The sequence below is a fragment of the Dicentrarchus labrax genome, unplaced genomic scaffold (assembly GCF_905237075.1).
Source record: "Dicentrarchus labrax unplaced genomic scaffold, dlabrax2021, whole genome shotgun sequence".
NCBI lineage: Eukaryota > Metazoa > Chordata > Actinopteri > Moronidae > Dicentrarchus > Dicentrarchus labrax.
This window is the reverse complement of record NW_026136703.1, coordinates 20,557,463-20,569,865: the sequence shown is the minus strand read 5'-3', so window position 1 is coordinate 20,569,865 and position 12,403 is coordinate 20,557,463. Positions and strand designations below refer to the sequence as shown.

The 12,403-nt window shown below is 39.4% G+C and overlaps 1 protein-coding gene across 4 annotated transcripts in view; it reads right to left on the bottom strand.

The window, feature by feature from the left end:
• Positions 1-987: 987 nt before the first annotated feature.
• The window catches only part of trim9 (tripartite motif containing 9), a 41,465-nt gene continuing 30,049 nt past the window's right edge, over positions 988-12,403 (bottom strand). The window contains exons 7-11 of one of the 4 annotated variants that reach the window (XM_051393791.1): positions 11,944-12,082; positions 9,144-9,182; positions 7,211-7,514; positions 6,233-6,422; positions 988-5,008 (exon numbers count right to left, since the gene is read on the bottom strand). In XM_051393791.1, coding sequence (XP_051249751.1) covers positions 4,931-5,008; positions 6,233-6,422; positions 7,211-7,514; positions 9,144-9,182; positions 11,944-12,082 — 750 coding nt within the window. In that variant the 3' untranslated portion in view covers positions 988-4,930. The remainder of the gene's footprint in view (positions 5,009-6,232; positions 6,423-7,210; positions 7,515-9,143; positions 9,183-11,943; positions 12,083-12,403) is intronic. The other 3 variants (XM_051393799.1, XM_051393807.1, XM_051393818.1) reach the window with 3 other exon arrangements.

Sequence of the window (12,403 nt, the reverse complement as noted above, 5' to 3'; positions counted from 1 at the left end):
GATAGATAGACAGATGTCCGGGTGCTGGTCTGGAGAGGAAGAGGAAGCTACTCTTAAAACAAAACTCACATGACATCTTGGCTACAGTTTGCTAGAAGGCACGTGGGAGACTGTCTCTACAAAACTGAGCTTTTTGGCCCTTAGACTCAATATCAAACACTGAGAATGTTCAGCCAAATCCTGCACATCCTCACTGTTTAGCTTGTGGAGCTCAGGAGAGACCCAGCATGTAGAGTGGGTTGTCTATCGATTGCAGAGTTGGGTTTGTTCCCCGGCTGTGCTTTGCATGGTTGTTCACTGCCATTGTTGCGTGTGAAGTGTAAAAGGCTTTGGATGAAAGTGCAATATAAATGCCGTCCAGTTGCCATCATCAAAAACACAGCATCCCCAGTGTGAAGCATGTTAGCAGTCTCATGCTGTGGGGATGCTTCTCTGCAGCATGGGAAAGGAAGACTTTTGTGAGGGTCAAATAAATACAGGGAAATTCTGGAGGAAAAGCTGATGCAGTTACCAGCTAGACATTGACCTCAAACATTAAGCCTTAACTACTCAGAAATGGCTCCAAAACAACATTTATGTCCTGGAGTCGAATCGAAGGCCAGATCTCAATCCAATTGAGAATATGCAACAGACAGAGCTTGGGCAGTTCTATAGAGAAGAAAGTAGAGAACTGCAGAGTCCAGATATATAAGGCTGATGAAGACCTATTGAAACACATTCCTCAAGGCTGTAATTGCTGCCAAAGATGCATATACTAAAACTGACTCAGACGAGGTGAGCACTTGCACAAAGTACATTTGTTATTCATTTAGATAACTTTATATAGTAGGTTTGTTTTATTTTCGACACTTCAGGGTCTTTTTCTGTTGATCAGTGTCAAGAAAGCCAGATTAAATGTACTTTGATTCACTGTTGTGAGACATTGAAAACTACAGACAGACAGACAGACAGACAGACAGACAGACAGATATCCCAGGCAGCATGAGACCTTGTTGACACCTATTTATTGAATATTCACACATACAAAAAACACAGAGGCTCATTACACTTCAGATCATCATAATAATAGCAGTAATATGGTAATGATAGACATATAATCATAACAATCATAATAATCATACTGTGTTAAAATCATAGTAAGAACAATGTTCATTTTATATTCATAAAATTCTCCATAGACATATTTCAGGATCACTGTAAATAATAATATCGAGTAATGACATTCCACCTCGGATCAAACAAATCACTTTGGAGTTAAAATGAGGTTATAATGCAGGTAAGACACACTCTCACACACACACTAACAGTCAGTCACACACACATACTGTATGTATGTACATTTGGAGATATAACACCCAGTGTCGCCCAGCGACTGTGCTAAGTTTTTATTAATTCATAAAAGTTTGACGAGGCTGTACGATATCTAAATAATCCCCGGGGGCTTGTTTATTATCATTGAAGTGTATTTGGCTGGTTTAGAAATAATAAATATTACAATCACACACTTTTTAATGTCAGCACCCTTGTGTGTCCAGCACAGAAACACACGTTTGTTATTTTTCAATCAAATAAGTTCATAAAACAACACGTTCACACAGAAAATGTTCCATGAGAAGATCATTTGTGTTGAAAAGTAACAGACATGTGTGTCATCTCCTACTGGACAACCCTCTGGTGAACTGTTTTGCTAAATTAAAGCCATTTTGTTTATTTGTCCTGGAATCTGAGGTTGTATAATGCTGTGATAATGGCTGCACTTGTGTCTGTATGAGTCAAAAGAAGCTCTCGCCACTCAGTGACCCACTGCTGAATGGACTTTCTTTGTAGTCTAGTTTTATAATTACAGCTCGGACAAAAGGCTTACCTTGAAAAACCGTCAATTAAATGTTGCATGAATCAAAGCTTGAACCTAGCCTCGCAGCAAAGGCCGTGCAACTTGCTGAACGCTGCAGTAATTTGGTTTATCATCGTCAGCACACATGCACATATCATACTGAAAATTATATAGTTTACTGTGTGCAGCCATTTTAGCATCCATGTGAGCATCCATCAGTCCCAGATAATTTACAATCAATATTACCCCGGGGGAAGAGAAAAGAGGAAAAAAAAATATTTAGAAAGTTAAGAAAGACAGCTTGCCATACCTGACTGTAATATTCCCTTCAATACTGTGGTTATTATATCCATAACAAACATGATTATTGTTGAGTTTGCCCTTTTGCCGATAGAAAAAATATGTAGCAGCAGGTGAAGTCAGGCATCACAGATGTTACAGTTGACTCTGCTGAAGCCATTAATCTAGTTTGTAGCAAAGTTTCATAAATCTTTTGGGTACTGAAGAGGGGAAAAAGGCACACCCATGAAGCTCAAACACAGGATAGCACCTTATGCGAATGCTAGACATGTACTGTATGTCTCAGGCCAACGATGCACAGGGAATATTTATGGGCAACTTGAAGGGCAACAGTTCCCTCAAACTAACATTTTTATTTCAGTTACTGCTGCCAGGAAGCATTTTTTAGGCAGAGCAATGTTTAGCAGTTGGTCCAGACTGAAATATCTGAATTTGACACGTAATGGTCCCAAACACAAGAGGAATAAGAAAATTACAGGATCCTCTGACTTTTCATTAGCGACATGTCTAATTAGATGGATTGCCATGAAATCTGGTACAGAAGATGACTTCTCCTGGGCCCCCTGATTTTAAAGCCCCAGCAGAAGCTCAAAGTCGTCCCTCATACTGTGAAATGTCTCAATATCTACCAGTTGGAGTGGCACAACATTTTGCGCAAACATTCATGGTCAGAAGGTGAATCTTTTTGGACTTTGGTGATCCACACATTTGTGGTTTTCAGTGGAATATCTTGATAACTAGTGAATGGACTGCCATGATATTTGGCTCAGCCATTCATGTCCCCATCAGGATGAACTGTAATAACTTGATTTTTTTTATTTTTTTTATTTAGCTCCATTGTCAGCTCAATATTTCAATTTGTCCCTGCAAAACCAATGGCATTAACATCGGTCTCAGCTGTAGGTTGTGTTTAGTGTTAACTGACAATTAACATTATAGATCAAAAAACTGCTTTACCTAGGTAGAGCATCACATAGCTGCTAGCATGGCTTAGTCTTCTGTCTCATGTTGTTGCCCGTTGAGGAAGCTGCTGCCCAAATTCACCGCCACAAAAACCATCTCAGTGCATCATCACCCTTCCTGTTGCTTTAGGAGGACATAAACTGGTTCTCATGATGACTGTAAATCCTCTTCAGTTCAAGAACAAACTCCAAACTACATTTTTAAAGCGACAAAAAGATTCAGTTTCTTCCCTTCTGTAATAACTATACATCAAATAAAGGAACAATGATGAGTTCTCATTGAAAAACTCCAAACATCAATAACTTATTTAGCTATACACCTCTTTGCAATAGATCATTTCAATAACAATATTACAAAACTACCAGGATTCAGTCACCTACAGTAAAAAAAGCCAGAATGAAGCGAGCTGCTGTAGCACCTTATTCAAGCAGCTTCACAGTCATCATCTTTAACCCATTTTCAACACTCAATGCGCAGAATCGCCTGCTTTTATGATACATTAAACCAAAATCCATCCCTCCTGTTTTGAGAGCTGCACCGCAGAGAAAGGCTGCATGAAGGCCTCGCTTCCAGTAGCATTTTATACGCCGATGCTGTATTATTATTTTTTCTTACAGACGATACAGAAGGTTCACATGAGCTAAGCCACTAAGAAAAGCGTCTCATGTACACGGACGAGGATACGACAGTGAAGCGGCTGAGAGTTGGACTATTGCTCTCGTCCAGGGATCTTTGCAGCTGCTGACCAGTCTCAACCCATCCACCCCCACTCTCTCACACATTCACACAAATACACAAAAAGGACCACCTCTCATGCTCCCCCTGGTGTTTTAAATGTGTAAGGATGTTTATGACTAATGGCAGGAAAAGAAATATATAGAATATTTGTTGTAAATAGTTTTTTGTTTTTAAGAAAGTAAGATAAGAATGAAGAATACTGAACCATACGTTGATGGTATGACGGGGGCTACATTTTCTAACTCATCTACAAAAACAACCACCTTCCTTTAAAGCAACAGTTCAGTTTTGTAGGAAATATGCTTATTTGCCTTTGTTAGATTAGATAAGGTCTTCTTTATGCTAAATATGAAGCTACAGCAGCCAGCAGGCGGTTAGCTTAGCTTAGCTAAATGACTGGAAACAGCTGTGTACAAAGATGACAAAAGTCTGAATGTAGATATTAAAAAATAAAATATCAGGAAGTAAACACCATGCATCCTCATCACTAACTAAAAAAATCACTAACTTAACATGTTTTATCTTTTAAATACAGAGTTTTTTGTGCTTGTAAAACCATATGTCGTTCTTAAATTTATGCTCTTGTAGAGATGTTGGTAGACATACTTTTGAACTTCCAGTCATTATGCTAAACTAGGCTAACCAACCACTAGCTTCATATTTAGCATACAGACACGAGAATGGTTTGAATCCTTTCTCTGCAAGAAAGCAAATGAGCGTATTTTCCAGTCAAAACTGTCAGACTATTCCTTTAAGTTCACATTATAGTCACTGCACATAATTCCAATCCACAATTATTTTTCAATTTCCCCTCCTTCAGCTATCTGTATCACGTCAAAATACAAGGTACAGATTGCAAAGCACTGTACATTTTGACATTGTCCTGCAGATGGTCCATGTGTCCAAGGTTTAGGCATGATAAAGGCATGGCTCAGCGCTGGATGGGGCCTCTTACGGAGAGTCATGGGGTCAGTCGGTCAGGGGGACAAGAGGAGGTGGGGAGGGTGAGGGTGGGATCATAGTTATTGACCGGCAGGACGAACCCTGGGAAATCCTGGACAGGTTTTCTGCAACCGGTGTCGTGGTGGTGAGTCTTTAGCACACGGAGCCAGTGGGATCTGCCTCCCCGGGAGTGTAGAAATCAGGGATGGGAAGTCCAGTGTGAAGTGTAACCTGAAGAAAAACACATTTACATACAAATATGTGGGTTAATAAATGATGGCAAAAATGTTTGGTTTATTTTTCTGCCTGCAGGTGGAGCTGTTGAACTATTTCCTCAGTGAGTGTTTTGTCTTGGAGGCACTTTCATCTCCCAGAGACAGCATTAAAAATGAGAAAACTGGCTGAGAGCAATAAGAAATTCAAAGCTAATAACTGTTGTTCAGTCTTTGAAGCTTTCTCTTTCAACGTTTGATCATTTGTAAAACTTGGAAAAGCGGTTTTAATATATAATGACTGTACTTGTGATTCTTTATTGATCAAGTGAAAATGCCCCCAACAATGCTCAGAAAGGGTGAATCTTTTGCTTTGGGGGCTGTTTTAAAAGCTTTATTGGTTACTGTAAATTAAATATGACTCTGGAAAGTAATTCAAATTTTACTATGAAAAAGAGTTATTTCCAAGTAATGATAATTAATCCACCAATTTTACACATGAGGTTCAGTTTACTTATCACAAGGAGTGCTACGCAGCTTGGGTATGCGTAACAAACCCGGGTGTGTTGTTTGAGAGATGTGGGCAAATAGAACATCTATCAAAATATTATGTTGCATTATAGTAAATGTAGCATCTGGTGTTCTTGCTTCACCCATACTAGGAACTGAAAGTTAGGATATCTCATCTCACTGAACTTTCTGGAAGGACACTACTGAATCAGTACCCATTTAAATATAAAACTGACATGCTATTGCTTGGAGTTTGTAATATTTGTACAAAGTGAAATAGATTTTGTGGGCTAGAAATGTGTCTAAGCACCAGAATATCATGTTTGAATTCAATTTTAACCTCTTAAAAAGCATGTGGCCCGTCACTTGGTCAGTCAATACAACCTCATACAGTGCAGCCAACACACTGTTCAAACTCTCACAACTTTATTTGAAACCCTAGTGGATAAAAGCCTTACAGGTTAACTTCAGTATTTTCAGCCTGGACTCTATCTTCCCATGTTTTTGTGTCTAAGTGACTAATGGGAACAACAATTTTTGAAATTGGTCCAGTACTGAGTGAGAGGGCTGCAGCCGGCAGCTACAAAACTGACTACTTTTTTGATACTACATGTTTAAAAGTACCAAAGCTAGAAAAAAAAAAAAAAAGCAAAACAGATCTACAATCAGAAATTAAACTAGTTTAAATTAAATGTGTAGCTCGAGTTCATATATACACAATTTAATTCTGTACCTGGACATTTCGGTTGATGCTGATAGCGGGGTAATAGACGCCCTCCAAGCCTTCAAAAGCCACCGGACCCTGCTGCTCATCATTGATGAGGAAGATAATGATCCCGCGAGAGAAGTCCAGCAGCACTCCTATTGTAGATCCTTTACCGATGCCACCATCCGTCCTGCACGGCCACACACAGAGAAATGAACTGAGGAGATATTCATGTTAAATAGGTGCTTCTGTCAGTAACATCCTGCAAAACATTTGTTCTTTCACCCTGTAGCTGTACTGTGTTAGTAATAGTAAAAAGTAACCAAAGCATATTTACTGTTCTTGGGTAAAATTGTCAGGTACTTGACTCTAATTTTCTGCTACTTTATTCTACATTTCAGTGGAAAATATTGTGCTTTCTACTCCACTAAATGTATTTGACAGCTTTACTTTTTTACACTGTTAAAGATTAAACCACTGGTCCCCAACCTTTCTGGCTTGTGACACCTTACAACAAAGCTGTGTTGAGGCCCTTTGTCATGTTTCAAATGTCTATGAGTTGTTAGCAGTTACACCAAAGTGACATTAACCCTCCAAACTGCTTACATGGTTTCATTTAAAGAACCTTTTTGAGGCCCAAAGAAGTAAAAAATATCCAATATTTCACATAAACGCAAAGATTAGAGAAAATTGAAAAAAATGAAAACAAATTTAGGAAGCAGAACAAGTTTTTTTCTTCTTTCCTACCAAATGTATTTCTTATTATGAGCTCTCAGATTTATAGTTTGACCAAAACCAGATTGATTGGGAACCAGTAGATAAAACTACCAAACTGCACAACCAGCTATAACAATAAAGTAAGACATTTAACGCAGGACTTTTATTTGTGTTTTTAAATAGTTGTATTCCTACTTTTACTTTAATAAAGTATCTGAGTAGCTAAAAATGATAAAAGCCTCTAAAAGCTTTAAATATCCACTCATGGACATCACTTTGGCTCTTTACCTGTTGGTGTGTGAGTTGTTGTGCATGAACCAGGAGCGGTTGTTGTCAACGTACATGGCCCAGGCCTTGTCGTCCTTCCCCAGCATCACATCCTTCAGGACGTCACCGCGGGCGACCCCAAAGGCCGGGTCTGGATGGTTGTCATAGCGATCGATGGTCATTTCCCAGTAATGAACGCCGCGGGAGAAGGCAGAGTTGCCCATGACCACCCTGTCGTCGTAGCTGTTGCACGTCACCGTGAGGTTGTCGTTGGAGAGGATGATGTCCGGGTGAGCGGAGGCTGGGTCGAAGGTGAACCAAGCAACTGTGCACATACACGGGAATAGTTGCACACAGTGTTTAGCATCAACAACAACACCGACTGGATAATGATGATGACTTTACAAAGGTGACATGAATCTGGAGGCTGGAGGTTAGATGAGGTGAAGTTACACTGTAAAAATAACTTAATGAGAGGAATAATACTTATTTGAAAGAAGATGAGAGGAAGATTCACTAGATTCACTATCACTATTGATATATATATATATTCATTACTATGATCACAGTTCATAATTCTAAGCATCATATCTTAACTTATTACATAATGCTTATAATGTTAATAATCTTAATAATATCACACCTCTGTCAGACAGTCTGCAAATGATAATAGGCATTTGTTTTCACCTGCTCGGCACTCCTGATGGGTGGAGTTTATGACATGTAGATAATTCTTTATGACTTAAAAATAATAAAAAAAACTATAATTAGTTTTTCTCTTATCATAAAGGATTAGTTCGCCCAAGATACAAACAGAAATACTGTGCATCATAGTACAAAAAAACCCTGAAAGTCCAAGCTTTATAGCTGTTTCTGGAGCTTTCAGCTGCATCTCATGGTCTTTAGTGCAGTTGTTATGAGATATTCTCTACGACAACTGAGCAAACTGCATCGCTGATAAAGACCATGAGATGCAACTGAAAACTCCAAAAAAAGGCTAGTAAGTTGACCTTGACTGAGGATTTTATGTTGTTGCACAAAAAACATGTTTCCCATTGAATCCTCGTGGTTTTATTTGCTGAAGTTTTGGGATCTTCAGCAGTTTTCTTAATATAATGGGGATGAGTGGAATTCCATTTGTGTTGCTCAAAGTATCAAAGAATTCAACAGCAGTTTGTCTTTTTGGAGACAATGGCCTGGCTACTGCTGTCAACAACTTTCCTTTGAACTACTTTCTAATAAACCTAAAAATGGGGAAACTGTCCACACCAAGGTGAATGAATAATTGACTTACATTCACCCGTTCACAGACGCACGACTCCAAATTAATGATTTTGTTTTGTGCCGAATGAATATGTAAATATGCAACTGTCTGCTAATGCACCACAAACAAAAATGTAATTCTCAGTCATTGTATTGGGTTGGGGGTGTAGATTTAAAACCTCAGCAAAAAAAAAACACAACCATTTGCATAAATTAATATCACTAAGGGTTGATTATTATGTCGTTATTTGTGTGAACTGAGCCTTTAACCCTCTGTAAGCTCTAGCAAAGACATTACACTGCAAGCAGGCTAAATCAAATGCTATTAATTTTGCAAACTGTTTGACTCGGGGTTGAAAGTATATTAATATAGCTCTATGCTCTATGCAGAGAAATGTGGGAGTTTAACAGTCGGACGTTTGTGCTTTATATGGGCTCCACTGGACTTGCTTGTCCACTGCTTTCATTGGTGTCACTATGTGCCGTAGTGTTTCATTACATAGCTTTATTTCCCAAAGGAAATAAAACAAAGACTTTTATTAGAAGCCTGTATTGAACGTTTAATATGTGCAGCCCACAGAGCAGCAAACTGCCCTCCTGCTGGTTTGAGGGTGAAGACCGCACTGATGAAACAGGAAATGGCCAGGAGGGGATTAAAGTGGAAACAGTCAGCAATGAGAGCCGTCCATACCTGTGCCTATAGACTGAATATCGCATGGAGGGAGTCCAGCTGAAATGTGAAATGAAAGGGAGTGGGGTAAAGGAAGAAGGGAGAAAGAAAAGAGGGGAGGAGGAGGAGAGCGTAGCGAAGCAGTGAAGCAGACAGTGTAGAGGGGTCGGGAGGGGTGGAGGAGAGGGTAAAAAAAAAAAGCAGGTTTGATCAGGGAAGCTGGTTCAACGCAGTGGGCAAAACACCAGAGAGGAGATCCCAAAAAACAAAACACAAAGAGCTCCTAGAAACAGATCTGAGAGGAGACTTGAAAAGAACAAGCATGAAAAGAAACAGAAAGACTGCTCTGATGGAGAAATTCACACTTTTCCTCCTTTCCATTGGGGACATAAAGGCAAAAGAAAATATCAAAGTACAGTCCGGTCAGGGTGAAGGATGTCAGATCTCTGGAAAAACAGTGAAAACGTCTGAGTGGTTAGATCACTGTGTGCAGCCCCCAACAGCTGCTGAGTGCTCTCTCACAGGTAGGGAGGCTGTCTGGGCCTTTCAGGTCCACTGATGGATGACAAGCTTCCACATCTATGCAGAGCAGCATTTAAACTAAATGGGAAAGCAAGCGTGTGGGTGGATTATACACGAACCAGCTGCTACTGGATGTACCCTCAAACAGAATTCATATCCTGTTGCTGCTTCTGGGTTAAAACCTTTGCAACTGATATTTTGGAGGCTTCTACTGTTATTTTTTTTGTCTTACATGAAAGATAAAAGAGGATGAGGAAGTTTTGATGGGCCTCAGGTCCCCTTTAAAACCCATAATTAAAAACTCAAAATGCATGGTTTTCAAACTGAGATAATAAAAAAAGCACTGCCAAAGCACCAAATAAGTTTTCTTTTCCCCAAAAATGTCTAAGAAGTTGTCTTTCAAAAGATGCAAGGCTTTAGTCTGGCAGCAGCAATTTATTATTCTTAAGATCTTTGTGAGTTCAGTCAAGATTTATTTGCTGTTAATGAACAGCAAATCCCCAAGAAGAAACCAAGGAAACTGAGCCGAGTCTCAAGTCTGTGATCTCATGAAGTGACAATAACTTCAAAACTACCATTACTCTTATTAGACCTTTGATAAAATAGCTGCTTGTTAGAGCACAACATCATGCCCTATAGGATCATGTTTGGGTCTTACAGTTCATCAGATCATGCAAAAAATGTGTCAAACATATTCGGGCATGATAACGACGACACCAAAGAGTAAACGCTACAATGAATTACAACACCTGGGTAATGAAAATCAATGCATAAATCCCAAGGATACAGAAACAAACATGTGGCAGATATCTGGAGCAATAAAAAATGTATATTTAGTCTTGTCTTTCTGCTTAAGAACAACCTCAGAGAAGAAAAATAAGTGCATATTTTTAAATAGCATCTATCTTTGGCTTTTTCTTATATATTATATTTTATGTTTTGTACACTTGTTGTTTCCACCTCTACTATCTTGTATTTATATTGTCTCTTATTTTTCCTCTTTGTCATGGCTGCAACCAGTTCTTAATATCAGTTGTATTACAAATTCTGTTGGCACTTTACTCTTCCCACTTTTCAAAAGTCAGCTGATCTTCATCAACCCCTTATTCACCCGATCAGCTCTCCCAGTATTGTACAGTACTGTATACATACAATTTACCTCAGTTCCCTGGCAAACTGGGTGTTGTGCATTCTGCATTAGCATCTGATCTCTCTGTTTTGCTGTTTGTTGTCTGTTGTGGACACGTTTGCATGCCTGCCAGCACTGCAGACTACAGCCTGACTGATTCTGGATTTTTAAGACCAATACTGACATCACTTTTTGGGGAAAAAGATCTGATATATTAGCTGATAGTTTTATTTAACATAAACAACTAATCTTGATACAGATCCCTTGGATGTGTTATTTTAAAAGTCCAGTGTGTAACATTTAGGAGGATCTATTGGCAGAAATTGAGTATAATAGTCATAACTATGTTTTCATTAGTGTATAATCACCTGAAAGTTAAAATAATTGGGTTTTCATTACCTTTCAATAAGCCCTTCTTATCTACAGAGGGAGCAGGTCCTCTGTCACAGAGGACAAGGGACAAACCAAACCCTGTCTGCAGATAGGGCCTTTTGTGGTTTACGCGGCCACCGTAGTTTCTGCTACAAATGTGGAAGGCTGAGCTGTATTCAAATGGTTGCAATCTGCAGCTTTACCACAAGATGCTGCTGAATCCTACACACTGGTCCTTTAAAAAACTGTAACAAAGACACATACTGAACGTGACATTTTATTGTGTTAAAATTGAGTTGTCAGCTGTCTCGCTGGCAAAACTATATAATGGTAAATTGCCTCAAACCTAGATTACATTTTTATACAGCAATTACTTCATACGTAATGGCCGACATTTACACTAATAAAAACATATTTGCAATAAGCTGATATCGGCAGATATAACAGCCTTGGAAATCTATTGGTCTATTGGCTCTATTTCAGACTGCTTCTGCTTGGAAAAGTGCAGTAGACTGTAGAAAAAGTTTGTAGCTCAATTACAAATATATGAAGACAGCTGAGTTCAGTACTGTCAGTGGAGAAGCACTGATGAGTCTATTGGCAACACAGACATGAGTCTTGGCTCTTTGTAGATTCTAACTCTGTGGAAACTGACAATTGTATTCCAAATACTGACTGGACCGCTCAGGATCTGAGTAATAAATTAATGAATTCTGTTTTGAGAGTGTATTTTTCCTTATATGAATATATAGATACAGTCATTAAAGTAGTAGTAGGAGGAGATGATGCTTAACTTACTCTCAGAGGTCTGCATGATCAGTGTCTTGCTGTACTGGCCCACTCCACTGGCATTAAAGGCCTTCACTCTGGACCTGTATGTGCTGTTGAAGTGGAGCCCGTCCACTGTGCAGATGGTCTCCGTCCCCACGTACACTTCCTGCAAAGACACACAGTGCTTCCTGTTAAGCTGGCAGATACATCAAGTGCATAACTATCAGAGTCCTGCTTTTAAAACCCATCCGGCTTCGGCTTCTGAAGGAGTGTCCCGTTTGGATTTGGCCGTGAGTGTAATAAGTGAGAGTGTGACTTTGTACAACTGAGCGTGGGAGAGGCAGCCCACACTGGAGTATAAATAGACATGGGGACACAACTCGCCAAGCTCAGCGAGGCGCTGCGTTGGCGAGCCTCAATGAGTCAGAGCAGAAGAGAAAGAGAAAACTTCCTTTGGAAATAGTTGTTTGGCAAAGTGTAGGTACAC